This window comes from Solea senegalensis, linkage group LG21, assembly GCF_019176455.1.
Source record: "Solea senegalensis isolate Sse05_10M linkage group LG21, IFAPA_SoseM_1, whole genome shotgun sequence".
In the NCBI taxonomy this organism is placed as follows: domain Eukaryota; kingdom Metazoa; phylum Chordata; class Actinopteri; order Pleuronectiformes; family Soleidae; genus Solea; species Solea senegalensis.
Window position 1 is genome coordinate 18972196 of NC_058040.1, and position 26365 is coordinate 18998560.

The window sequence follows — 26365 nt, forward strand, 5'->3', positions numbered from 1 at the left end:
AGTAACATGTCATTTATTCAAAAAAAGACTTAATTCTAAGTAGACATTTACCCCAGATTTTGACATAAATGAGGAAATTTGTGAGATAAAATATTAACATTTTTGACATTTTGAGTAAAATATTTGGCATATAATATTTTGACTCCATTATCTGTGTGATAATTCCGACTTAAAAAATGGAAAATAACCTTAAAAACTAATTTTGACTGTTCCTAAACGTGGTAGTTGTGGCAGCGATGGCCTTCCATACACGTGAGATCCAGTGTCTTAAGGCACCGGTTTGTTTGTTATTTTGTTTGTTCGTATAAATCAGAAACCATCTTTTGGTGGCACACAGGGTCAAAGGTGAATATTCGGCTTCTTCTCAGCGATACAGACCAACACAAAGATCCTTTGCAAAGCATCTGCAGCTAAAACTTCAACGTTTTTAAGTTTGTTATTTCTTTTCTTTGCTTTACTCATCATCACTAAAAAAAAAAGAAGCAACCGTCCGTGTCGTGAAGATGTTTGATGTTTAAAGACAATCGGACTCCGCTCTCTCTCGTGATTTCACTGAAGCCTTCGGAACTGCTCTTTTTTTTTTTTTTCTAAATCGTTGATGAAGGACGGAGGAGGACGTTTGTGTCACAGATGAACTCAAGTTTCCCAGTTTGTATTTACATACAAAACAAATCCCCTCGCCTGAGGAGCAGGTCTGACGTTAGCTCTGGCGTCCGTCCATCCGTCTTGTATTTTACGTCCAGAGGACAGTCCTCCGGGGTCTGAGCCACGGCTCGTGTGCAGCAGTACGAGAGGAACCGTGTTGTTGTCGGCTGGTGTTTGTTGTTTGTTTTTGTTTGGATTCACTCAGACTGACGGACAGATGTACACGTTAGCCGCTGCTTTAAAGACGGCGTTCTATAGAAATAACAGGGTTCGTATCTGCAGACGCACAAATGAAGTCTATGGAAAGGTTTATGGCAAAAGTTTGGGAGTGTGTTTTTAAAGCAGGAGTTGCTAAAAGATGGCGACTGCATGATGACGTGTTGTGTTTCTGTGATCAGCTGCGTGGTTTCTCAGCGATGTTTCTACGTCTGCCCCCCCGGGAATGTTCTGTGGTCATTTTGGGCAAAAACGCACCAAAACGTCCTGGATTCATGTTCAATGTGAACATTTTCTGGTTTGTTTGCTCCATAAAAACAAAGAAATGATTAAAAACGGAATCGTTTTTGGACAAAAACGAGGCGTTTGAAAACATTATTTCTAGATTCAGGAAAAAAAATGATCAACATTTTCTTATGTTTTATGGACCAAACAACTTGGTGTAATTGCACCCTTATAAAAATTGGCAAACAGGTCTTGAAATTTGGCCTTTTTGATTTTCCACCATCTAGAGATTTTTGTGATATCTTAAATATTGTTTACAAATATGGAATCATTTCTTCAGTGGGTGATAACATGTTATCAAATAATGCTAAAATAACAACAACAAGGCTTTACGTTCACATCACATTTGAACATTTATTTCCCACAGTTTGCAGAAGACTTAAACGTTTAAGCCGAGCATTGATTAATGCGATTTTACAGAAGTGTTTTTGCAGTTCATTTATTCGTCTCCTGAATTTATGAGATATTTTTTCCTTTGAAAAAAAACACATTTTTTGAAGAAGTTTTTCTGAATTAACGAAGAATCGTTACAGCAGATTCCGATTTCTGTCAGAACGATCGTAAAGTCCCAAGTTCCAACAGTAAAATTGATAATTTTACTGAAAGATGGGAGAATCTGTCAATGCCTGAAAATCAAGGCAAGAATCTTGTTCATTTGAGAAAAACCTTTTTTAAATTCAGAAAAACAACAGTAAATATTCTTCTACTAATCAGAAACATTCCAGGTTAGTCTTGGGTTTTAAAGCTTTATTTTTAATTCCAAGCATCTTAAAGCGGAAAACACGGCAGGTTCGTTCGTACATACGAACTTTCCCCGTCGTAAAGATTTGACACAGCGCGTCAAAGTTGCCATTTATGTGAAACCTTCAGTCTTGCGCACTTCCTGTGACGTAGTTAGTTGCTGAGGCAGATTACAGCTCTTACTATAACCACACTAAATAAAGATGAGGAAAAAAGGCCGGACGCTGTCAGACGCCTGTCTGTCTCTGCACTTGTGTGTACGTGTTTTCTTTAAACGAGAAGTATGGGTTGCGATCATCAGCCGACGCAGGAACGCCTCCACGTCTCATTTTACTGGTTCTTGTTGTTAACGTGAGAATGACATTGACGTTCTATCATTCCTCTGCCTTGTATTTGTTTCTGTTTTTTTATTGTATGATTTAAAAATGTACGTCAATAATTTTTATTGTTCATGGAAAAACCTGACATGGCGTCATTTGTTTTTTTTAAATGTGAGAATGACATGTTTTTTTTTACAGTTGTGCCTCGACTCCGGTTGAGGCAGTAGATTTTGGAATTTTAAGTAGGAGCTCATGACTCTTCAATGTCTGAATTAAGTCTCGGAAATCTGACGTAATTTTCAGGATTCAGAAATTAATCTTGGAAATTCAGACCTAAATCTCACAATTCCTGACTTTGTTCTGATTTCAATCTCGGAATTCTGACTTAACTTTTTAATTTAAAATTTTCAAAATTCCCACTTCGAATGTTGGAAGTCCAAATTAAGTTTCAGAAATCTGATATAAATTTGAGCATTTGGATTTTAAACTTGGAAATTCTCCTCTGTTAAATATTGAGATTTTAGACATTTGCTTTGCAGATGAATGCATGTTTTCAGGATTTTTAAGTCTTTTTAACTTCGATCTACAGTTGGACATTGTTGGCTTTGACGTCACACTCATGACTCTTCAGTGACGTCTGTTGACGTTCTCGTCAGAGCAGGAGCTGAAGGAGAGTGGAGTAGTGCTTGAACTGTATCATGGGAAAACGCGGTGTTTGTTTTGGGTTGATGTCGATGGCGTCAGGTAAGAACAGACACGTTTTCCTTTTAATAAATTTGTTGTGTAGTCAGCAGTTATTCACACACTCAACAGGCAACAAGCAAGTGGAAAAAAATGAAGACGCAACAATCCAGAAGTGTTTCAAGGACGTCTGGGAGTCCCAGTCCTTGGGTGACCTTACATCAAAGTGGAGGTGGGTATCGGGAACTGGTCCTAAACATTTCCATTTAAGCATTTATACAAAGCAACTTATAAAAGAGGAAGAAGTTACAGAGAAGAACTCCACGAGATAGAAACAGTTGGGGGATTGTATCGTCTGCGACGTCCTCACAGTAGTAAGAACTCCGACCTTCTTCTTCTCCACGTTGGTCCAACGCTGCGTCGTTCTGACACACGTCTAAAATAACGTTGATGCTGCCTTGATCTCGTGAGACCTGAGACTTAGCAAAACCTCTTGATTCTGAGGACTCCGGGTCGGCAGCCCAGATCTTGCAAGGACACTACCCCTACTGTCCTTGCAAGATCTGGGCTGCTGACCCGGAGTCCCCCATCTCCCCCACAGCACATTTAACCATCACAATGACACAATTACTATTTTCATCTTTTTATTTAACATCTGCGACAAACAATGACAGCGTTAGCACGCACTGTAAAAACTTTGAAACGTTTCAACTGATTTAAACTTCTCTTACCTCCTTGGCCACGGTGCCCTCTGGTGGCGGTGGTGAATGTAGAATCGTCTCCATTTATCACCAACAGCTGTTCAAAAAAAGCAAAAATGCAGCAGACGCAGAGAAACTTGACATAATAACACAAGTATTATTTTACATCGTGTTCAACCAGTAAATTCCACTTTATTTATTTAGCTCCATGTTTTGTTTGCGTTTACTGATTCAGTAAAGACTTTTAATTTAAACTTGTCTGCACTATTAACGACATGAAGCTTTTCCGCCAAATTGGCTCATTTTGTCTCATTTGCAGGGATGTATTGTTTTTTTTAAGGGAGCAGTGCAGCAGGAACCCCTGAGATCACCAACACCCTGACACCGGAGAACCTTCAGTAGTTTATTTTCAAGACAAGAATAACCTCTCTTCTCCCCAGCAAAACTTGTCCTGCAACTCGTCAACAAATCATACAGCAAAATCAGTTTGAGTAACTGCAGCAAAAACTTCCCGTAGGAATGAATGGATGAGGCAGAGCAGAGGCATCTCAAGAAGGAGCCGGACCATTCTGCTTGGTATACCAACAGACGGGTGCCAAAAACTGAGGGTACGGACGAGTTATTTTGGTTCCCTTCTCAATGTTTGACAAAAGAAACATGACGTACCAAACAGCGTGGAGGAAACACAGTTTTAGACCTCAGGTCCACCTTAACGGACGTTTCAAGGAAGCAACTCTAATGGCGCTTTTCCACTTCACAGTTCTAGCACTACTTGGCCCAACTCGACTCGGTTTGGTATCAGTCGCGTTGTTTTCCGAGCCCAGTTGTGCTAGAACTCTATAATGGAAAGGAGGACAGGAGAATGAGGAGAAAGACCGAATATGATGACTTTTCTAACTAAGGGTGCAAACTGCTGTTTAAGCCCAGAGAAGAAGACCTCATGGATCGTCCTTCTTTTTGCTCTGCTGCTGTTTCTTAAGTCTTCTCTGCATCTGTAACTGGGCCATCGTCGGCCACGGCCTCGGCGAGTGAGGGCTGGCACGCAGAGCCTCGTCATCTGTAGCGTCGTCGTCCGTGCCCTCGGCCTGCGTGGAGAGCCTTCTCTGCACGTGGGTGGTTGTTGGCCACGGCGTCGGCGGCCGCGGGCTCTGGCGCTGCGCCTCGTTGTCCGTGGCCTCGTCCGTGACCTCAGACTGTGTGGACAGTCTTCTCTGCATCTGGGCCATTGATGGCCACGGCGTCGGCGGCCGCGGGCTCCCGCGCCGCGCCTCGTTGCCCGTGAGCTCGCCGGCCGTGGGCTCGCCGGCCTTGGACTCGCCAGCTGTCGACTCGCTGGCTGTCGACGACTTGTCAACCATAGGCTCATTAGTCATGGGTTCACGCGAGACAAAAGAAAAATAGATTTATCTTGATAGCAATCTCTGTAAACGGTATGATGTAATGAAGAAGAATTGTTCCTTTGATATTAGTGACATCAGTGCCTTCCATGTTTGTGACATCATCTGCTATCAACAATTTTTAAACATAGAGATGGACAGAGCTTGTATAACCCCAAAGAGGCGCAGGAGAGAGCGATAACAGATCTGCAGACACAATGAAATTTCATCTTTTTCCCAGAGCGCAAAAAAAGGAAGTGAAGGTCAATGCAGAGACACGAGATATTCTGTTCCTCGCTACGACAGTCTACCATATCTTCCAGAGGACGCATGCTCTCAAGGGACTCTCTGAGGCGGAGAAGGTCTTCCACATCTCACGCATTGTGAAAAAAACAAGAAAAGGACTCGCTGTCTTTTACGAGCAAGTTCCGGACATCAGCAAGGCCAAGGTATTGGCCAAGGTCGTCGTCCAAGACCTGAAGGAGAAGTACGGAGACAAGCTGAAGTGTATGCTGCTCGAGCAGAATGTCGACGTGGAGGCGATCGTTGTTTTCCATCTGCGGAGGCGCACAGAGAAGCTGTTCAAGCAGACGAAGAAGTCCAGCAACTGGGCGCTGTCGTTCACTGAAATATACTGCCTCATTTCTTTTGTCATCTTTGTTAGCGCTGCCTTAATTTTCTCCTTTGTCCTATGAATCCGTCTCCACGTCAGTGCTGTTAGACCCTCGGCTCAGGGAAGGAAGGAGGAGAAGAGGTGGCCAAGCACCAGAAATTAAGTTTTGGATGAAGGCAGTCGTGCAACGTGAATGCGGGAATTCACAAACTCCGCTTCGCCGTTATGATGAGGAAAATGCTCATTCTGCTAGGTACGTGGTGGTGGATTCACACAAATGTATGCAAAGCACTACAAACAATACTGGAGGCAGATGATTCCACTGGGAAAAGCTGAAAGAAGACGTTCAGAAGACATGCAGATGTGGGCACAAGGCAATTATAAATTCACTATAGGTGTGAGTGAGAGTCAGAATGAATGGTTGTTTATGTGTCCCTGCGATGGACTGCCGATCTGTCCAGGGTGTGACTCGCCTTTGCCCTACGTCACCTGAGATTCTCACAGGGACCTTGTTGGTCGTGACCGAAAGAACAAAATCACGGATACAAGTGGCTGAAATGGGTTTCATCCTCAGACACGTCCTACTGGGAGAAGGCCCCTGGGAAGACCCAGGACTCGCTGGAGAGACTGTCTCTCAGCTCGCCTGGGAACGCCTCGGGATTCCCTCGGGAAGAGCTGGACGAACCAGCCGGGGAGAAGTCTGGGCTTCTCTGCCTTAAGCTGCTGCCTCCAGGACCCGACCTCAGATAAGCAGTTGAAGATGGATGATTGGATGGATTTTCATAGTAGACGGTCATGTAAACAGAATTGTCTCAGGTTCAGTCCGTTTTCCATGTGGTCTTTTGTCTACTTTATGTTTAGCCAAAATAAGCTAAGTTAGCATTTCTTAGGTGTAGCCTCTGCCATTACCGCAGTTTCTGAAACCTCGATTGTCCCGCCTCAAACGTCGCCGGCCAGAAACAACAAAGACGGGAACTACCAGCAGAGGGCAGTGTCGTAAGAGAAAGAATATGTCGGACTGGATAGTGAGGAGTTTTCTTATTCCAGAAGATGGCAGTAACGCAACATCATGGATACAAGCTGCCGTTAAACCCCATAGAAGAAGAGGAACTTTGAGGGCTTTGATTTTATTACCTGGTTTGACTGCTCCCCTTAACTCGTAAATATGTGTAATAGTAACGTAGTTACAAGGCTCGAGCAACTGTGGCTGGATAACGATAATGTCTGAGGATCGTTCACTGTCTGGGAAATAGCGTCTGAATCGATTCAAACATCTGAATGGACAAAGCAGTAATTTAGAAAATGTCTCTTTTTTTGTATGTAAATGAATAATCAATAAAATTAGCTTTAAAAAACAAAATCATAGTGAGAGAGACAGAGAGACACCTGATTAACGAGGATGACTCTGTGTAGTGTATAGTAGGTGTTTGTGCCTAAAGGGTTATCTGTGCAGCTTGGGAAGATGACCTTGGGTCTCACGATCCAAACAGGTCTATGAATCAGGTTTTGTGTGGGTATAACTTTAGACTAAGGGTGTAAATATGCTAGCGAGAGAGATATCTGGGAGGAGCTACAAGTGTGTAGGTCAAAGGTGAATGGCCTAGTATGAAGCTGCAGGAATGTGTATGTGATCAAAGGTGTAAAGAGAACGAAAATGTTATTTTCCATGACCAACGGTGACCTGATGGAAGAGGAGTCACATTTCTTTTCTGTCTCTCATAGAAAAGGAAGAAAACCCCCACCTGTGTTTCATAACTGCTGTTTTTAATCTTTCTCAGAATCAGATGAGGAGTTAAACGTCAGCCTCGACACCTGTTTCCTGTTTCGTCTTCTTGCGGCTCTTTCTCTTTAGAGGTCACCCCACGCTGGCGGCCTACATTTTGTCCTCTCCCTCGTGTCCTCTGTTCTGTGCCGTTACACCAACTGTCCTCGTGTCTCCGCGTCCCCCCTCCTCCTGCACGTGACCAAACCATCGCCACCTTGACTCTTAGTCTCATCCTCAAAGGTAATGTCATGGAAAATAACACTTGCTCTCATAGATTGCAATGAGCGTGTATTCTGGTCAGGAGGGGCCGGTCTAGAGGACAAAAAGTCGTAAAAAACAAATGCTCAGGAGCACAAGCTTAAAATTAAAACACAATTTTGCATTATTATATCATACGTATACTTCATACTATTTATGATGCAAAATGAATCTATTCATAGCAAAAACAGACATTTATTTAAAATGACATAAATAATAATGCGGACAACTGTAATTAAAACACCAAACTAGGACTGCACGCAGACATGATTGTGCCCTCGCTTCAGCCCACAAGTCAGGGAGGTCAGCAGTTCCCTGACCTCACTCAACCCACAAAACCATGAGTGTCTAACTCATTTACATAGGCCGCAAGTCGCCAAAATGGACGCCAAAATTCAAAAAGGTCGCCTTCCTGTTGAGTTGAGGTCATGATTCCGATCGACTTTTTTGTTTGTCTTGGTCGATAATATCTTCACACCAAGTTTTGGGAAATTCTGTGGAGCTTAACATATGCTGAAGTCATAGGGCGCTTCCTGTTTTGTGGCTTATGGTCGAAATTCGCCAAAACGACTTTCGTGTGCAAATTAGTGCGTTTTTTTTATGTAACAAACGCCCTCGGACGACTTCGCTTATTTATGTGAGGAAAAAGTCACGGATAGAATAATAATCTGAAGGATTACGACACTTCCACGGGGTGGAGTGGCTCAGTGGTTAAGACCGGTACCCTGTGTGCGAAAGACATCATGGTCGCAAGTTCGAATCCACCCCTGGCTGATGTACTCAATTCCATTGTAAGTCGCTTTGGATAAAAGCGTCTGCTAAATGACATGTAACATGTTCCTCACACATCTGTGCCCCAGCGACACACTGTGTTTAAAACAAGTTTTCATTATAACATGATATTTAAGTGGGGGGCCACATGTAATCGATTGGGGGGCTACATATGGCCCGCGGACCGCCAGTTTGACACCTGCGTCTGATGAAGAAATACAGTTAATCCCAGTTGTTGAAGCGTGGGTTATTGAGGCTGCAGAAGACGACCAATCATGTGCGGGCATCGCTGAGACTACATGTGTTTGAAGATGATTGGGACTCACGACTAAATTAAAGCCGTCATTCCCACACCTTGGTTGACATCAAATTCAAGGACTTTCCAGGTCCAATTTCTCTCAAAGTCAAGGACTAGAATGTGCTGACTCAGCTTAAGATGGGACGACAACTTGAAAGAGCTTGTCTTCATCCATGATAGCGTCCACTTGATTGTTCTGCAGGAATCTCACGCCAACAGCAGAGACAGTGGACAGTGTCCACAACACCTGTCCCAGTGAAGATGTCTCCACGTTTGTCTTGTGTCGGCCTCGTCTACGAACATCAAGCAACGCAGGGCGAGATATCTCCCTCATTTACCTAAATATCAACTTCACTTCTTTACTGCACAGAATTCAAGCACTCAATGACCCATGTCTCTTGAGACATTCAAGGGCCTTGAAAAGGATGTCATGGAACTATGGAACATCAGTGGCGGGAGTTTACCTAAATATTGATATAACTTCTTCCTTGCACAAAATTCAAGCACTTTCAATGACCCATGTCTACTCAGGGACATGCTAAAAAACTTTCAAGGGCCTTGGGAAAACATTTTTTTTCAAATTTGCAAACTTTCAAGGATTTCAAGGACCATGGAAACACATTTTTTCAAATTTGCAAACTTTCAAGGATTTCAAGGACCCATGGAAACACATTTTTTCAAATTTGCAAACTTTCAAGGATTTCAAGGACCCATGGAAACCCTGGGGGGGCAGTGACAGGGGACATTTACCTAAATATAAACTTCACTTCTTTCTTGCACAAAATGTGTATTTAGGGTGATTTTCAAAAACTTTTCAAGGTTTTCAAGGACCCTTGGTAACCCTGAAATCTGAGTCTATGTCACGTGACGTCAGTTATCTCGCGAAGGAAGTTTTGTCCACAGAGACGGTTTAAAAATGTTTTTAAGAGGCTGACATTCATTCATTCATTCATTCACTTGTTCATTCACAGAGAGAGAACCAAACGTGTCATTGTTCTTAGAAAAATACACTCTGGCCCTGGTTTATTGAACATCATACATCATATTTGACACGTGTCGCTGTGAAGCAGCGTGAGGAGGAAAAAGTCCATTTCACCCAAAAACTCAGGCACCAAAACGTCTGTGTTCTGTTTTCACAGCCGAGAAAACGAATAATAATATAATAATAATAATAATAATAAAAAAGTCTTATTTTCCCAGTTTCTGGTTTATTCCTCGTGTGTGTGTGTGTGTGTGTGTGCGCGTTGTTGTCCGTGCTCATGGGAACTGAGGTGGCGTGTTTGTTGTCACGGCGTCGGTCGGTCAGTCGTCGAAGAATGTGAGGCGACCCGGGCCCTCGTTCTTCATCCAGCGCCGGTACCTCTTCATCCTCGGGTCGGTGGCCATCTTGACCTTCATCTCTTCCTCCTGCTCCTTCCTGTACGTCTACACACACACACACACACACACACACACACACGTTTAATAATTAAAATAAAAGCACAAACAATGATAATGATTTCAGCTAAATTATTTCTACACAAATACACATTTTGTTATTCTTAGATGAAACAGGAGTTCTCGGGTTCAAGTTAAAAATAGACGTTTTATGGCATCTTCCGTTATTTTTAAGACAATAAAATACACATTTTACAGTTATTCATCAGATGTATCGTGCGTTTTTATTTAATTTAGTTTCAGTCGATGTTTTCTGATAAAGTTGATGTTTTTATGATGAAAATAAAACATGTTTCATGTCATTAGTTATCCTTATTAAATTAAATACACGTTTGTGGTTTCTACTGTTAATGTGCAGCACAAAACCAAAGACAAAGCAGTTAACAGCTGACTGCTCACACAGAAACACTTCCTTTCAAAGTAAGAGTCACTGACATGTTTGCTTAAACCTTTTGCCGTAATGATAAACATAGATTACAGTTGTTATTCTTGTAAAATGAACTACACTCGACCAGTTAAATCTACAGCGTTGGTAGTTGTTCCACAACAGGAACAGGAAGTAGTCAGAGTTTTGCACACGAGCAGAACAAATCAGAGTGAAAATAATTGTCTGTCTTTTGACGGTTTCAGATTCCTTTGGTCAAACTGCTTTTGTTTAAGAGCAAATTACACGAGAGGCGTGACGTGGACAAATGTGAGAAGTAAAGAATCAGGGAGAGGTCGGAGGAGGAGGAGTTAAAGAAATGCAGTCAAACCTCGTAGTTTTCTTTCATCCACAGCCGTTTCTCCAGGAAGGTCTGTCGCATGCTCGCTTCCAGGCTGTCGAACTGAGACTGAGACATCTTCATGTTTCTCCTGACACAAGACAGAGAGCGGTGAGACGCCATGTCACCATGACAACAACAACAACAACAACAACAACAACTCATGACAGAAGTAAGAGGCAGTGTTCAAAACCAGATCTGTGCCGAGAATCCACACCAAACCTCATAGAGACAATCAGTGATTTTAGCTGGACACAGGAGCTGCCGGTCCTCTGCTGCCTCATGTGGTCACTTTGTGTCACTGAGATCAATCAAACGCCGAATTTTGCAAAATAAGAAATTTGAACTTAGTGATGGAGGCAGCAGTGGATCAACCACTCCTGTGTGTGTGTGTGTGTGTGTGTTGTTAAAATCACTGATTTTCTCTATGGGCTTTGGTGTGGGAGAGTGAGTGGTTTTACAAACTTCACTTTCCTGTTGGAACAGTGAGATAAAGACGTGAACATGTGACGTAGATATCGTAGACTTAAGCTGAAGTAGCTTTTATTGGGTCCTTTGTTAGTTAAAGCTGAAATATACCTTTAACGTGTCCATGTTTAACTGACCTGATGATGTAGAGTTTCTCCTCCTCTCCGTACTCCTCCCTGCAGATGGTGAAGCGGTAAATCCAGGAGGCGTACCAGGCTACGTAGGTGGTCAGGTAGTAGGGGAAGAGCACGATCTGACAGAGCAGGATGTCGGACAGGTTGGGCTTCTGGTAGCCTCCCTTGATGTCGATCTTGGTCTTGATGATGTCACGGATCACCTCCTCCTCCTGCTCTCGGATCTCCTCCTTGGAGCGCCGGTTCTTGCCCTTCTCCTTGGTGCGGTTGAGGAGGCCCTGCTGCTTGGCGATCTCCGTGGCCTGGATCCGGTACTTGGGCACCGTCACCAGGTAGTTGATGGCCTCGTTGTAGCTGCTGTGCCAGCTGTAGTACTGCAGGAGAGGAGGCGTGACAACGGTCCTCAGTGTTAAAAGAACAATACACATTTCTTTACTGGCTGTTATTATTTTATCTGAACAGAGTGAATATCAGACACAGTTTGACTGGGTCCAGATATTTGCTGTTCACATCCCTGCACCAAACCTCACAGAGAAAATCAGTGATTTTAACATCGCACGCACGCACACACACACACACACACACACACACACACACACAGTTGTTGATCCACTGTTGCCTCCATCACTAAGTTTAAATGTCTTATTTTGTCACTTCGGCTTTTTAAAACCTTTGTTCAGATTAACCTCGGTGACACAAAGTGACCACACGAGGCAGCAGAGGACCAGCAGCTCCTGTGTCCCCGCCAGCTTAAATCACTGATTTTCTCTTTGGGCTTTGGTGTGGGAGAGTGAGTGCTTTACAAAATCAGTCTAAATCTCTTTTTTCTGGTCTCTCTGGACCACACGGAGGCTGCGGTCGTACCTGGAATATGGAGATGGCACAGATAGTGACAAGGATGACGACGCGGACGTCCACTTTAGGCGTGAGCCGTCTGCGGTAGTAGGTGTAGTAGTGCTGGTAGTACTCCTCAGGATGGTCCAGCATGTAGTCGTAGTCCCGCCGAGTGTCTTCGTCCTAAAACAAGCACAAACAAAAGACAAACTGTTCTAAGACATAGATGCAAATAGTGCTTTTATAACCAAGCATGAGATTAATTATATAATCATAAGATAAATGATTACAATTCATAATATAATCGTTCAACTTTCAACTGTTTAAACTCTTTAAAATGTCTGCAGAAAAAACTGAAATCATGTCGTCGTTGGGCTAAAATAAGAAAATGTAAATAAAAAAGAATAACGTTTTATAGATTTTTTTGTGGCATTTTGTGGTGTAAATTGTGGCACTTTAAAATGAATCACTCCATCTGTATGTCAGAGTTAAACGGCATTTTCACTCATCATAAGGATATATTAATGTTAATATTTAATACTATAATAGGTCTTTTTTTATATATATATAATTAAAATAAGTGTTCAAATTTTTCAGCTTCTTAAATATGAATATTTTCTGGTTTATTTGCTCCTTAAATCACACACAAAAAATCAACAAAACACCAAACAGACATTTACACCTATTCGATAAATACACAGTAGTGTGAATAAAAGTTTATTCTTCTAAAGTTAGTTATTTCAGTATAAATGACATAAACACATATCCTAATTAAGAAACCGTCAACATTTCATCCGTATTTCATGTTTAACAGTGAATATTCTCGTGTTTACATAAGGTTTAAAATTATAAACGTGGCACCAGGTAAAAGTTCAACTTTCCACTCTCTCACTCACGTCGACACTTTTAAACCCACCTTTAACGTCTCGTACGCGGTGGCGATGAGCAGGAACCTGTCGTGAGCGGACTCCTTGGTCTCCTCCTCCATCCCGGGCTCTCCCGGCCTGAACCGGTCCGGGTGGTACCGGCGGGCCAGCTGCCGGTAAGCCCTGGCGATCTCCGCCTTGGAGGCCTCCCGGTCGACGCCGAGCACATCGTAGCAGACCTCCGTGCCGCAGTACAGGCCCTCCACCAGCGCCGTGACCGCCGGCAGCGAGGACACCGACAGGAGAAGCACCGCGAGCCGCCAACAAGGCCCCGCTGCCCGCGGACCCGTGAGGAACCAGCGGCCGCCGCCGCGGCTCCGCTCCGTGGACGCAGCCATGTCTCTCCGCTGCCAGCTCCGGAGCTGCCTGTCCACGTCATCAGGACGCGACGTGACGGTAAGATGACGCAGCATTAAAGAACATGGCCGTTTCTCAATACTCAAGTATGAAAGTATGTACTTGCGTACTTGAGAAGTACGCATGGAGTACATACGTGCCAAGTACTGGAGTACACAAGTATGACTCTTCAATTAGGCCGTTTGTCAATACTCAAGTGGGAAGTATATACTTGAGAAGTACACTTGGAGTACATACTTGCCAATTATGGGAGTACACAAGTATGACTCTTCAATTGGAACAGCAGCTACTTCCTTGTTCTAACTGTTTGAATGGCGGGTGGCGCCAAGTGCTGCAGCCTCATCACTGCCACCTATGTGTTGATAAATGAACATATGAAATACTTTTAATAAATGCATATATATTGTACATTTTCAATATTTAACTTCATTTATTATTTTTTTTTATTAAAATATACAGTACAATGTGGAAATAGATATATTACAGCATTGTAGTAGTGTGCGTGTGTATATATGTACATATTATATTTAAATACAGATACAATGACCGTGCAACTTTAATATAGTTAAAATAAATAAAACATTAATAATGTTCAAACTTTCAAACTGTCAGGTCAAAAAGTTTCCATTAAAAAGAAAATAACACGTCAACAACAAATCTATGGATCACACCGAGCATATAATGACAGCGACGTCTGAGCTAGCGGATCATTTCATGGACAGGCCGAGGTAACGCTGCTCTGTGCCGGGTACAGTGAGCGCAGAGCGTCCGCAGAGGCGGAGCTTATCACCTCCGACAAACATCGCTGCCAAACTATAAATACGTCATATCTTAATACACAAACCACATGTTTGAATTCTAAATGACTCATTTCTCGCCTCAAATGATGTTAAAACTTTGTTCCGGGACAGGTTAGGTGTCACCATTGTGGGGAGAGGGGACACACTAAACCAAACTGTCAAGCCAGAAATACCCAGAACACTGGCATCTGTTATGCACCTAGGCCACACGCACCACATGCACAGCAGACACTGAAGAACACGGGACATTTGGTCCAAGTTCTTATTAATGGGGAATGTGTGCAGGCATTAGTGGATACGGGTAGCTCACAAACCCTGATCCATGAAAGTCTGGTCTCTGAGGAGGAGTGTAGGCCTCAGGCCCCGGTAAAGGTGTGCAGTGTGCATGGAGATATTAGGAGTTACCCTACAGCAGTTAGTGGTCAAACCTTCTTCATGCCTGCAGCAGTAGCACCTCAGCTTCCATTTAAAGTGGTATTGGGTCATGATCTCCCAATTCCAGGTGAATTAATCCCTCAAGTTCAGCTTTGTAATGCAGTCACCAGGGCACAGAGTGTTATTGATGAGAGGAGAGCTTTACCTTTTTATAGAGGCAGAGCTGGAGATGGATGTGGAGGACAGACCACAGAGAAAACGTTTGTCGAGGCAGGAAGGACGGAGAGAGAGAATAAGGGGTGGAGTCAGTCGTGGGCAGAGTGAGGAAGTCCACAGAGCAAATGGAAATACCAACTAATATAGTTGAGTTGCAGAGACAGGACAAGACCCTAGAGCCCTGGTTCAAGAAAGCAGAAGGAAGGGAGGGAGTGACAAGACGGAACACAAGCCTCTTAGAAGAGGAGAGGTACATTCTGAAACAAGATATACTGTATCAAGTGAAGGGTGCATGTGAGACGTTAGTGGTGCCAGGTCCCATGAGGGAAAAGGTGATGAGCCTAGCCCACTCCATCCCATGGTCAGGACACCTGGGAAAGTACAAGACACTGGCTGGAATTGGTGTTTGAGTTGGCCCAACATGTATCCAGATGTGGTTGACTTTGTTCGCTCATGCCCAGAGTGTCAGCTCACCTCAGGCAGGTCGGTCCCTCGTGCACCTCTGCAGTCACTTCCGATAATTGAGACACCATTTTCTCGGATTGGGATGGATATAGTCGGCCCGTTAGAGAGAAGTAAGAGGGGGAATCGATATATCTTAGTGCCACTAGATACCCCGAAGCATTTCCTCTCAAAAACATCAAGGTGGCCAGACAGGTGGCCTAGTTCATCTGTTCTCACGGGTGGGGGTACCAAGAGAGATAGTGACGGACCAAGGAACTAATTTTCTATCGCTACTTTTTAAACAGGTCTATAGTCTCTTAGGTATTAAAGGCATTAGGACCACGCCTTATCACCCTCAGACAGACGGGCTGGTGGAAAGATTCAATCGCACCCTGGAAACCATGCTCAGCCGCTTTGTCTGGTGGGGCGCGGTGCGTCACAGAGAAGAGCGTGCCAAGTGAAGAAGGACTTGAGGGGTGTTTGTGGAATTATTATGTGTACACTATAATATAGAATATTTATTGATGTTATTTTTGGTAGTAAACTGGTTGAAATTTGGGGTTGATTTGTTAGCTGGGGGGATTATAATGAAGATAATTGATTTTTATTTGTAATGGTCTGGGCCACAGAATATATATTCCTCTGCTAAAGAGGGGGTAGAGGAGAGTGAGCTCTACAGAGCTCTACACCTGCACAGAGGTTAATGTCACACGTACTTGTTGATTTTGAATTTTCTCTTTTTTGTGGCGGACGAATTTCGTTATTGATTCATCACTTATTGTCTTGGAGTTTTTTTTTTATTTCTTTTGGTTTCATTATTATTTTTTATTTCTTCTCCGGACGACCATTTTTTTTTGTGCTACCAACTTACCAAAATTCTCCCACACTACACCGCTCCTCCGCTCCATTACTGGCTTCCTGTAGCTGCTCGCATTCACTTCAAGACTCTAGTGCTTGCGTTCCATGCTACAAACGGATCCGGTCCAGTCTACATCCAGGACATGATCAAGACCTACACCCCAGCCCGCCCACTCCGCTCTGCATCGGCAAACCGGCTCGCTGCCCCCTCACTGAGAGGATTGCAGAGGCACTCGCAGAACTCCAGACTGTTCACTGTCCTCGCTCCCAAATGGTGGAACGATCTCCCCATCGACATCCGGACAGCGGAAAGCCTCCACATCTTCCGCCGACGCCAAAAAAAAACTATTATTTGTCGTACACATCTTATTTGTACGACAAATAAGACAGAAGTCTTATTAACAGTAAAAATAGCTGTGTTTGTACCATGGCAGCCATCTTGGAATCCCATGTTGTGGTTGGCTGTGGTTGCTCCGAGTTCCGACTACAAATGGAACGTACCTTAAGCTAAAAAAAGGACATTTCTTCCGGTGTAAATGGAATGCAGCGGCAATCTTTGTCGAGTTAAATCTTAAATGTCAAAAAAAAAACAATGACTCTGACACACAAATAATGTATTTGTAAACAAAACTTACTTATTGATCATTTTCACAAAAAATTAACAAGATAAAAGAAACATCACAACATTGTTTTAGATAATCTTTGACTTCATCTCTTTAAAAACAACTTACACAAAGAAAATTGACTTCATTGTGTACGTTGATGACGTAACGACAGGAATCGTGTCTCCAAATCTGTGTTTTGACACGAGAATCAATGGTCAAATTTACGAATCAACCAAAACAGAGTACGCGCTGAAATCAACAAAACGTCCCGGAATCCAACATTCAAATATGTATCATTGACTATTCACGGCGACTGACGGGATGACGGGACGTCCAAAAAAAGGAGAAGGAAAAATGCCCGCTAAAGATTTTACGTGAAAAGGATAAACAATAAATAGAAGTATTAAAATAGGCATATATATACATATAGGGTTAGGGTTATATATATATATATATAAACATATATATATACGTATATATATATGTATACTGTACGTTCATTTCCATTCTTTTTCAATAGGGTGTAAATGGAAGTGAAAGCTGAATATTTCAAAAATGCTAAGGAAGCATAGCCATTAGCCGTGCATGTTTGTGAAAAATCGACTGAATGATGGACAAAAATTGTTGTTTCTTGCACAGTTGATAAACAAACACTGTGGGACAGAAAAAAAACACTGACAGTTGGAGAAGGGTGTGTATCGGCACTATTTGTGGCGGGAAAAAACCTGGAATTCCCGCCAATATTAGTGTGAAAGAAGCCAATGCTTGAGGCTTTGATGAGGACCCGATCTACAGTAGAGAGCACGGAGGGTCCATGTCCTCGCTGTATTTCTTGGTGAACTTTGGGAACAGTGTGGCAGAATTTGGAATTTTCTTTATGAGCTCTATGACTTGCTTGGGGTCCTTGGATTTGTTGTTGAACACATGATAACGAGAACTGCACATGTCAATGATGTGCTGGAGGGCAGGGTTTGAGCGAATGTACGGTGCCACCTGACTCCCTTTCAGGTCGTCTCCGTGTGTGAACAGTAGGATCATGCTGTCCCTGATATTCCAGCCTATCTGCTCCTCCAGCCTCTCCAATATTCCTTGCTCTCCATTGGTGAAGCGACCCACCTGTATCACGAGTAAAAACACGCACTGCCCCGGCACACAGTACTGCTTACACTCGGCTAAGTGTGCCTCAGGGTTTTTGAGTTCCTCGTGAAAGAAGTCTGGAGTGTCGATCAGTCTCACGTGCATCCCAAATGGCTTGGAGATGTCTCTGAACTCACACCTGATGGTGACCGGCACGGAGCTCGCCTCGGATCGAAATTGCTCCACCTCTGATTTTCCAGCAGCCAGCATCGTGTTTGCAGATGCACTTTTCCCAGTGCCAGTTAGTCCAAGTAGAATAACATGAAATATTCTGAATGTCTTTGCATTGTTGTGTTTTTCTGGAAGATACATAAAGTATGTCAGTGTTACTGACCTATTCAGGTCTTGGCAGCAAAGGACACATTTATGTTTTCTTCCCAGCTTGAATTTTATTACCACCTCTTCCCAAACATTTAAGCACATTCTTAGAATCTGTGGCCTAATCCCCTAAAAATATTTAAAAAAAATAAACCTCTCAACACAAACTACTCTCTTTATTTCTAACATGTGCCTTCCACCAAAAAAATATGCACAGGAAAATATTATGTTTTAATCTTGTGGTGTTCCACAAGGAAGCTACTTAGGCCCACTTTTATTTTAAAATTTCAAGTTAGTCCAAGTAGAACAATGTGAAATACATTGAATGTCCTTGTAATGTTGTATTAGTGTTTGTGACCACATTTACATATTCTTCCCAGTAATTATATTACATAATATATCTTGCGGTGTGCCACAAGGAAGCTGCCTGGGCCCACTTCCATTTTTAAATTGAACAGAACAAAGTGATCTGCCGTATATGTTTAAAACTGCCAACGTATTACTGTTTTACGCCGTCAACACTAAATGTATAATATTTGGCGGAGGGAAGTCTCTTGTTTCTGCAACTGCCCGTAATCTGTCTGTGGAATGAAAACCAGTCGAACAGGTCACTCATCATCTCGCAGATGGGAAAAGAATTTGCTGTTTCAAAGAAATGTTTGGCATTTGTTTTCCTTCTCTCGTTATGGAAGTGTGACATGAGCACTCGATCATGGAGAGATTTGACTTGTTGACTTGACTTGAGGGGAATACCTCTTCAGAAAGACGGCACAACAACCAATGAAACTCAATTTAGGGTTTGTTTCATTTTCTGATTTTAGGTTCTTGAACGGGGGAACAGTTAAATCTTGAATCGTCGGTAAAGAGAAATGTTTTAAATATGAACTGTGAATATAAATAATTTCATGTTTTTAAATTAACTACTTTTATTTCTAAATTCTGAACTTGGTTCAATTATAAAGAATGACCTTTTAAAAGAGATTCTACATAGTGAATTCACTTAGTTTTATGTCATTATTATATATTTTAATTAAATCATGTATGTGTTTCTATTGCAGTTTCCAGAACATACCTTTGTGATGTCTCTGCGCTGCACCGGCGTTGGTGGTGTGCTGCGAGGTGGATGGACCGGCTGGGGAAGTACCTGCCGAGAAACAACATACCATTTATTCGGGTACTTTCCTGTCATTGCTTCTTCGTTTCGTGTAAAAGACAAACACAGAGCCGCTGTTTTGGACTCTCTGCGTGACACGTCTGCCAAGGAGGTTGGGTTTCCACCCACATTTGTCTGTTTTCAGCAGTGTTTTTCAAATATAGTAAAGGGGTGGATTAGGATTAAATCTTCTGAGAATATAGAAGGAAGGAAACATAACATTTTGGGGGGCAATAAATACAGGAATTGAGGTGGCTTGGTAGAAGATTTTACTCTAAAGTTATAAAATATAATTCAAAGTTATTAAAAACACAGACTTACCCATCATCACAGTTTCATATGTCGGGGAAGCTCTGTAACAATGATCAGAATTATTGTATGAATATCAATTTTTTTTTTTTTTCAGATAAAAAAAGAAATAATGAAAGTGAACTAAAAAAAATGTGTTATTTTTCATTGAAAACTTTTTTTTCCCCAATTCCAAAGTTTTGGGAACAATTTTTAGGATCGAGTTATCATTTAAATAATGAATTATAATTGTTGTGAGTTTGGTAAAAAAAAAAATATATATATATAAAACATTTATTATGAGAGTGAAAACTAATTTATTGAAGTTTTCTGTGAAATTGGTTAAAATTTAGCAACATTTTAAATTCCATTTTCAGTATTCTTATTTAAAAACAATAAAATAAATATTAGATTACTTAGAGAACTATTTTATGTTTGAATTATGAATAATAATAAAATAAAAAACAGTTTATTCCGAATTGGTAATTGGTAAAGTTGAAAAAATATTAACATTTTTAGTAAGATTGTAATTTTATGAGAAAAAAGTCTTAATTTTATGAGAATAAAGTCGTAATTTTGAGAATAAAGTTGACGTTTTATGAGAAAAAAGTTGTAATAGTATGAGAAAAAAGTGTGAATATTACGAGAAAAAAGTGGTAACGAAGCGTTTATTGTCGTCGTACTCATTTGTGATCCTCTCGAAGTGCTTCTGTCTCCGGATCACCACGTCTTCGCTGTAATCTTTGTAGTCGAACAGGAACGGGCGACGCCGCTGACACCACTTCCTGCACTCGCTGACCAGATTTTCGTTGGCCATGACGAGCATGATCTGGAAGCGTTCCTTCAGGCGACTGAGGGACTGGAAGGACTCGATGTCGGGTAACATGACGACCAGATGAGCCTTGATCCTCTCTCCAAACAGATCCAGGAGTTTGGTGATCTGAGCCACGATCTTTTCCTCCGTGGTGTTTTCGGAATCAATGGCCAGGAGGAAGAGGTGTAGTCCCGGGTGAGAAACGGCCATGAAGTCAATCATCTGCTGGTCCTGTTTCTGGCAGTCTTCATCGAAGAAGTCCGGCGTGTTAATGACGATGTATGTGTTGCTCTCTCCCGCGACCAGTACGTTCTCTGTTGATTTGAAATGGGAGTCCATGTTCAGGATCATGTTTCCAATGGTGTTCTTCAACTGGACTCTCTTTCCGAATACAGCGATGGACAACTTTTCAGGGTAAGCTGTTGAAATAGAAACAGCAAAAATCTCTTCATATTGATCAGTTTTAGTTATAGTATGTCATCTTAGAGGCGAGGTTATTAAACTGAAAATACTGAAAATACCACTTACAATCGATCTCTTTTAACATCAACAACATCAAGTAATATTTCCCATCAATGGGACGACTTCAGTGGTCTTCAGTGGTCTGTCAACTGTTGTTATCTTCAACCAACAGCACAAGTAAGTTCTCCCAAGAACAATTTGATGACGTAAACAAAGAACGGCAACCAAGATGGAAACATGGCGATGGACGTGTACTGTGACAAAGACTTCAGCCATAGACGGAGTCCTGATCCGTGTACATAACCCCGATAAGCCTCGTCCGCTGTAGTACGGAAGCTGGAGTGACATTTCAGTCGTGATTTCCTTTGCACTTAGTTAAATTCGATATGACCAGTTTTTCTCCTCTCTTATGCATAAAATCTTGATCGGATTGTTAAATTGTTCCCAAAGTCTACTTTTTTTACCCTTGACCCTTAGTGGTCACATGGCACAGATCCTTACATGGGTGTGTGTGTGTTTATCTCAAAGCTATGATTCATTTTATCATAAATCTTTATAATAACAGTAGCAGAAATTGTGCGAAAGTCATAAAATAGACCCATTTTTATCTTGTTTTTGTTCATAAAAAACGAGCCAAGTGAACTTTGAACTTTGAACTGTGACATTTCCAAATTTCACAAATTCAATCGGATTTTTATAAAATGTTTAGTAGTTGTTTATATGTGTGTGTGTTTATATAGTTGGTAAAAAATTATTTTTTTTTTTCATCAGATTGTTTTTAGGTTGTGCTCCGAAAAAAGGATGTAAGATGCTCTATATTGCACATTCTTATCGCCCTGTGTTCTAAGGGTTAACTGCAGCGCCACCATCTGGCCACACCTTCCTTCACAAACACTTGCAGCTCTGGAACAAAGTGTCTCATTATAGCGCAGAGTTATTTGACCTGAGGAGAAGCACCGTGACTCTCTCTCCTCCTTTGATTCTCATTTTACTGATTATACTGTGAGTTGTATGTGTTATGTAAAGCACTTTGTGGAAACCTTATGGTATCAATCACAAAAATCATTGAGGCAAATTCCTAAATAACAAAAAACAACTCTCACAAACACTCTTAAAGTTTGATCCCGCTAACGTTAGAACCAGAAATACAAAAACAAGAAGCAGCATAACTACAATGGTGTGGAATCTCAACTGGAATCTGAACCCTCGCTATATTGTGACACACACTGTTAATTCAGTTCAGTTTATTGTCTCCTCTGAGCGGCCAAACAACAACCAGACCAGGATCAGGAGTCACACTGGAGTCGCACACCCCTGCTGCGAATTGCGCAACTGTGGCACAAGAGAAATTCAAGCAAAGCAGCATCGCTCATTTTGAAATGAGGGAAAATCTGTTCTAAAAAGCACGAGAAGGACAAAACAAGTCTACTAAAAGACTTGTTTTAGCAAAAAAACTAAGATTGACTTACGTGGTGGACTTCTTTTGGAGCTCATTTTTGCTTCTTGGCAGAGGTCGAGGAGCAGGTCGGAGTAAGCGCAGCGTCTGCTTCAGTTTTGAGCTCTGTGCGACTCAGACCTTTCAAATAAAGACCGGACACTCCCTGTGGGCGGAGGAATGAAGACACAAAACTTTGTTGAGCTTTGTTGTCGCTCACACGGCAAGCGATCAACCTCGGAGAAAGATGGGTGTCCGCTTCTCCATCCCTGACGGTAAAGTCTGAACTCCTTTCAACCTTTTTATTTTAGCTCAAAAACCTTTGAGTTTACCTTCGGGGGATTCTTGAAGTGCATCTGTATGTGTTTGCAGGTCCGTCCCTGAGGATCGTGATGATTGGGAAAACTGGAGTTGGGAAAAGTGCGGTTGGTAACACCATCATAGGCAGGAAGGTGTTCAGGTCTCTGCCGAGTGCACAGTCAGTGACCGAGAGTTGTGAGAAAGAGCGGGCGAGATGTAACCGGAAGATCCACGTGGTCGACACGCCGGGGATTTTGGACACGTCGAAGAGCGCCGAGAGCATCAGGAGGGAGATCGCCAAGTGCATCCAGGTGTCGACTCCCGGCCCGCACGTCTTCCTGCTGGTGCTGCAGATCGGCCGCTTCACCAAAGAAGAAGAGCGCTGCGTGGAGGCCCTGGAGAAGATCTTCGGCTCAGCGGCGTCGCGGTACATGATTGTTCTGTTCACGCGCGGCGACGAACTGAAGGGCAGAACGATTCAGGAGTACGTGCAAACCGGCCACCCCAAGCTCCGCGAGGTGATAAACAAGTGCGGGAACCGCTTCCACGTTTTCAACAACAAGCAGAAGAGGCACAACAGAGGTCAGGTGGTGGGGCTGCTCAAGAAGATCGACGACATGGTGGCAGCCAACGGAGGCGGTTACTTCACGGATGAAATGTACCAGGAGGCGGAGCGGACTCTGAAGCAGCACGGCGTGCAACAGGAGAAGGCGGCGGACGAGCCGCTTTACGACTTCTCCTTCATGTCCGACCTGCTGCAGAGGGTCGTCCTCTTTCAGGCCATTCTGGCTGCCGCTGGGCAGGACACCGGCGGCAGCCAGCAGTACAGCTCCAACCCCAACAACCCCAACATCCCCACCTACGAGTACAACCTGCCCCCAACCAGCTCCTACTTCAACACCACACCTGCCGTGTGACACAAACACCTTTGGTCTTATCTGATCACAGCACTACTTAATTCTTTTTTTTTTTAAATATGGGTGAGCCATGAAAAACGCTCGGAGTCACAGTAGTGGCAGGAAAACTGCCACCGTTTATCCGACGTATTTGAAATGCTCGTCCAGCGTAGCATGTTTGTGTGTCTGTGATGCAGGAATGAAAACAGTGATTTGTTGTTTGTTGTAGTTTATCAGACAGTAGCATCTATCAAAGGCATTTCCTGCTCCTCACAACATTCTTCAGTGTGCCGGTAAACCCTGGTCCGACCGCTTCTGTCAACATCAATCATGTCAAAGAAAAAATGCAATTTTAGCGCCGGGAAGGCAAAACGGCCTCATCCTTGGAACACGAACATGACAACATCTACACTGGATAAGTTTGTGGTTTTTTTCGGATGATCGCTCCATTTTTTCACAGATTCCGACTCGTTACATTGAACTCTTTGTTTTTATTCTGTTATTTAACTGAAGCTGTGATGGAACTCACACCCAGAGTGTTGGGATGCACTTACATAACAACAGTTAGCAAAGTTGCTGAGAATAATAATCCACTGTTTGTAAAGTTCAATAAAAGTTGAATGTTTAAAGCATTGAAAGCCTGAGCTGATTTTATGATTCAACACCACAGTCACTCTGTGCCACTTAAATACATCAATAGAAATGAATTCAAATGTCATTTGATGTTATGTTATTTAAATACATATTCTGTACACAGAAAACCTGATTTGAAAAGGGTTGGGAACATTTTTTGCTAGTTTGTTTGGGGGACCCCAAAAAATTGTCCACCCCCGTGTGGGTCCCGACCCAGGCTTTTATAGTTCATGTAAACTAACGAAAAAAAACATTTTCGTTCACCGAAAGTGAATTGTGTGTTTATAGAACTAACTAAAACTTAACTGAAATTGTAATATAATTAATTTTACTAAATAAATAAATAATCCTTTAGGGTTCATTTATTTTGAAAGGTTCTATTTGAGACCAGCATTTTCATTCATTCATAATAAAATGTTTACAACGTGGGACATACAAAAGACTAAATATAACATTAGTTATGTAGTTAATTGGGTGGAGTTGTATAGTTGAGTCAGAGATGGTTGTTCATTTGTCCTTATAAACTTTTAAAATGGCATCTTTTGCTGGGTTTTTATGACACACCTGACACTTTTACATAAGTTAGTAAATGTCTGACCACTTTCCATGAATGCTGATATAAAATGAATGAACTGTTTGCTCTGTGGTTGACCTGCAGATACGATCCACTGACACACAAACACGTGACAGTCGTGAAGTCTGAGTCCATTAATTTGTCCATTATTCATGACAGTCCATTAAATTCCACACATTCAGAAACATAATGAGGAAATACTTTGATAAATAAATAAATAAATCAACAGAGAACACCAGACAATTTCTATTGTACTTTCAAACACGTTTTCAAAACAAAAGATGACTGATGAGTAAACACCGTATACCTGTGCATCACATAGACTTTATATATAGACTTTATACATAGACCATATACACCAAAATGTACTCATGACAACAAGAACCAAATCAAGAAGACAACAATATCTCTTTGAATGCTAGCATTGGATAGAACGATAGATAGTTAACATTAATATTATACAAGTTCTAAATACTGATAAATGTAAGTTAGATAAATGAATAATGATAATAAAAAGAAACACATGACATGATTCACAAAAACAGAGAATAGAGAAGTGTACCAATGTCACACAGAGCACACGGCCTGATGTTTTACATTACATTTAAACATTCCTGACATTGTGTGTGTGTTTCCCATAAATGTACGACAAACCAGTCAAGCCAGAGTTTACCGAAATGGGAGGAGGAAGACAAGGTTAAATACTTTCAGTATCGTGTTAAAGAACATTCTTTAAAATAAAAGAAAGCACGAATCATCATGTTCCTTCATTATCAACACACCCTCTTATTTTACAAGGTTAACAATAACTTCTAAAAATAAGATAATGACCAAAATGTTATTATTTCTTCTTTGGTCCATAAACAAATCAGTTCTTTTGCATTTTGAGTTACGCTGCTCACAACAACCAATGTGGCCAAAGCCAGCGATTATTCCACATGAATGAATAAGCATTAAAGGAGACATATTATACCATATTGTACCCTATAAGTTAAACTAGTACCCTGGTGTCCTAATGAACAGGTCTGTGACATGCTTTGGTCAAAATACCATAAGGATGAAGCACCATAGCAGTTCAATAACCCTGCCAAAACCAGGAGAATCAGGAGAACACCGCAGTGTTATAAAAAGATTCTGGTGTGTTTTTATGCCGATGATGCAACGCTATGAGAAAAAAACCCTAACCCTACCAAGGTGGTTTTAGTACACAAAACTAAACCAAACCAGACTTTATCTCAACACATTTGTAACCAGGAAATAATTATTTATCACACTTAGCTCCTCATTTAATCTGGTCCAAACACTCATCACGTCTGTGGATATGTACATAAGTAATGTCCTTTTGCCTCAGAATCATTGGCCCTGGTAGACTTATCACGGATCCCTGGTGTCCTCACGTGTCAGGGTCCTGTGGTATCCCACTTCACCATCGGGTGAAGGGATCTGAGCGTTGATGGCGCAATTTGT

General features: G+C 42.0%; 3 protein-coding genes across 4 annotated transcripts; 1 reads left to right on the forward strand and 2 right to left on the reverse strand.

Moving 5' to 3' along the window:
* Nucleotides 1–9661: 9661 nt before the first annotated feature.
* dnajc25 (DnaJ (Hsp40) homolog, subfamily C, member 25) lies at nucleotides 9662–13616 on the reverse strand. The gene is made up of 5 exons (XM_044012697.1): nucleotides 13224–13616; nucleotides 12338–12490; nucleotides 11477–11847; nucleotides 10863–10962; nucleotides 9662–10095 (listed from the first exon to the last, which is right to left on the reverse strand). The coding sequence occupies exons 1-5, from the start codon at nucleotides 13569–13571 to the stop codon at nucleotides 9973–9975; spliced, it is 1095 nt and encodes a 364-aa protein (XP_043868632.1). The 5' UTR covers nucleotides 13572–13616; the 3' UTR covers nucleotides 9662–9972.
* Nucleotides 13617–16893: 3277 nt separating this feature from the next.
* Nucleotides 16894–22624, reverse strand: LOC122758478 (GTPase IMAP family member 8-like). Of its 2 annotated transcripts, none has more exons than XM_044012695.1 (5): nucleotides 22530–22624; nucleotides 20429–21017; nucleotides 19818–19849; nucleotides 19416–19487; nucleotides 16894–18324 (listed from the first exon to the last, which is right to left on the reverse strand). In XM_044012695.1, exons 1-5 carry the CDS (start codon nucleotides 22552–22554, stop codon nucleotides 17678–17680), a joined length of 1365 nt encoding a protein of 454 aa, XP_043868630.1. In that variant the 5' UTR covers nucleotides 22555–22624; the 3' UTR covers nucleotides 16894–17677. The 2 variants fall into 2 exon arrangements, with proteins under 2 accessions (XP_043868630.1, XP_043868631.1); XM_044012696.1 differs by having other exon boundaries at nucleotides 20468–21017; nucleotides 22530–22623.
* A 43-nt stretch (nucleotides 22625–22667) lies between these two features.
* Nucleotides 22668–24323, forward strand: LOC122758481 (GTPase IMAP family member 7-like). The gene is made up of 2 exons (XM_044012698.1): nucleotides 22668–22770; nucleotides 22868–24323. The coding sequence occupies exons 1-2, from the start codon at nucleotides 22743–22745 to the stop codon at nucleotides 23710–23712; spliced, it is 873 nt and encodes a 290-aa protein (XP_043868633.1). The 5' UTR covers nucleotides 22668–22742; the 3' UTR covers nucleotides 23713–24323.
* The last annotated feature ends 2042 nt before the right edge of the window (nucleotides 24324–26365 follow it).

What these genes read in the sequence shown, in the direction of transcription:
- LOC122758481 (XM_044012698.1), top strand. Translation starts at nt 22,743, where the DNA reads ATGGGTGTCCGCTTCTCCATCCCTGACG. An exon ending in CCGCTTCTCCATCCCTGACG is followed by an intron (nt 22,771 to 22,867) that starts GTAAAGTCTGAA and finishes ATGTGTTTGCAG; the next exon opens with GTCCGTCCCTGAGGATCGTG.
- dnajc25 (XM_044012697.1), bottom strand. Translation starts at nt 13,571, where the DNA reads ATGGCTGCGTCCACGGAGCGGAGCCGCGGCGGCGGCCGCTGGTTCCTC. An exon ending in GTGCCATCTCCATATTCCAG is followed by an intron (nt 11,848 to 12,337) that starts GTACGACCGCAG and finishes CCTCTCCTGCAG; the next exon opens with TACTACAGCTGGCACAGCAG. An exon ending in GAGAAACTCTACATCATCAG is followed by an intron (nt 10,963 to 11,476) that starts GTCAGTTAAACA and finishes GTCTTGTGTCAG; the next exon opens with GAGAAACATGAAGATGTCTC.
- LOC122758478 (XM_044012695.1), bottom strand. Translation starts at nt 22,554, where the DNA reads ATGAGCTCCAAAAGAAGTCCACCAC. An exon ending in TTCGTTACCACTTTTTTCTC is followed by an intron (nt 19,850 to 20,428) that starts GTAATATTCACA and finishes TCATTGTTACAG; the next exon opens with AGCTTCCCCGACATATGAAA. An exon ending in ATATGAAACTGTGATGATGG is followed by an intron (nt 19,488 to 19,817) that starts GTAAGTCTGTGT and finishes GTTTCTCGGCAG; the next exon opens with GTACTTCCCCAGCCGGTCCA.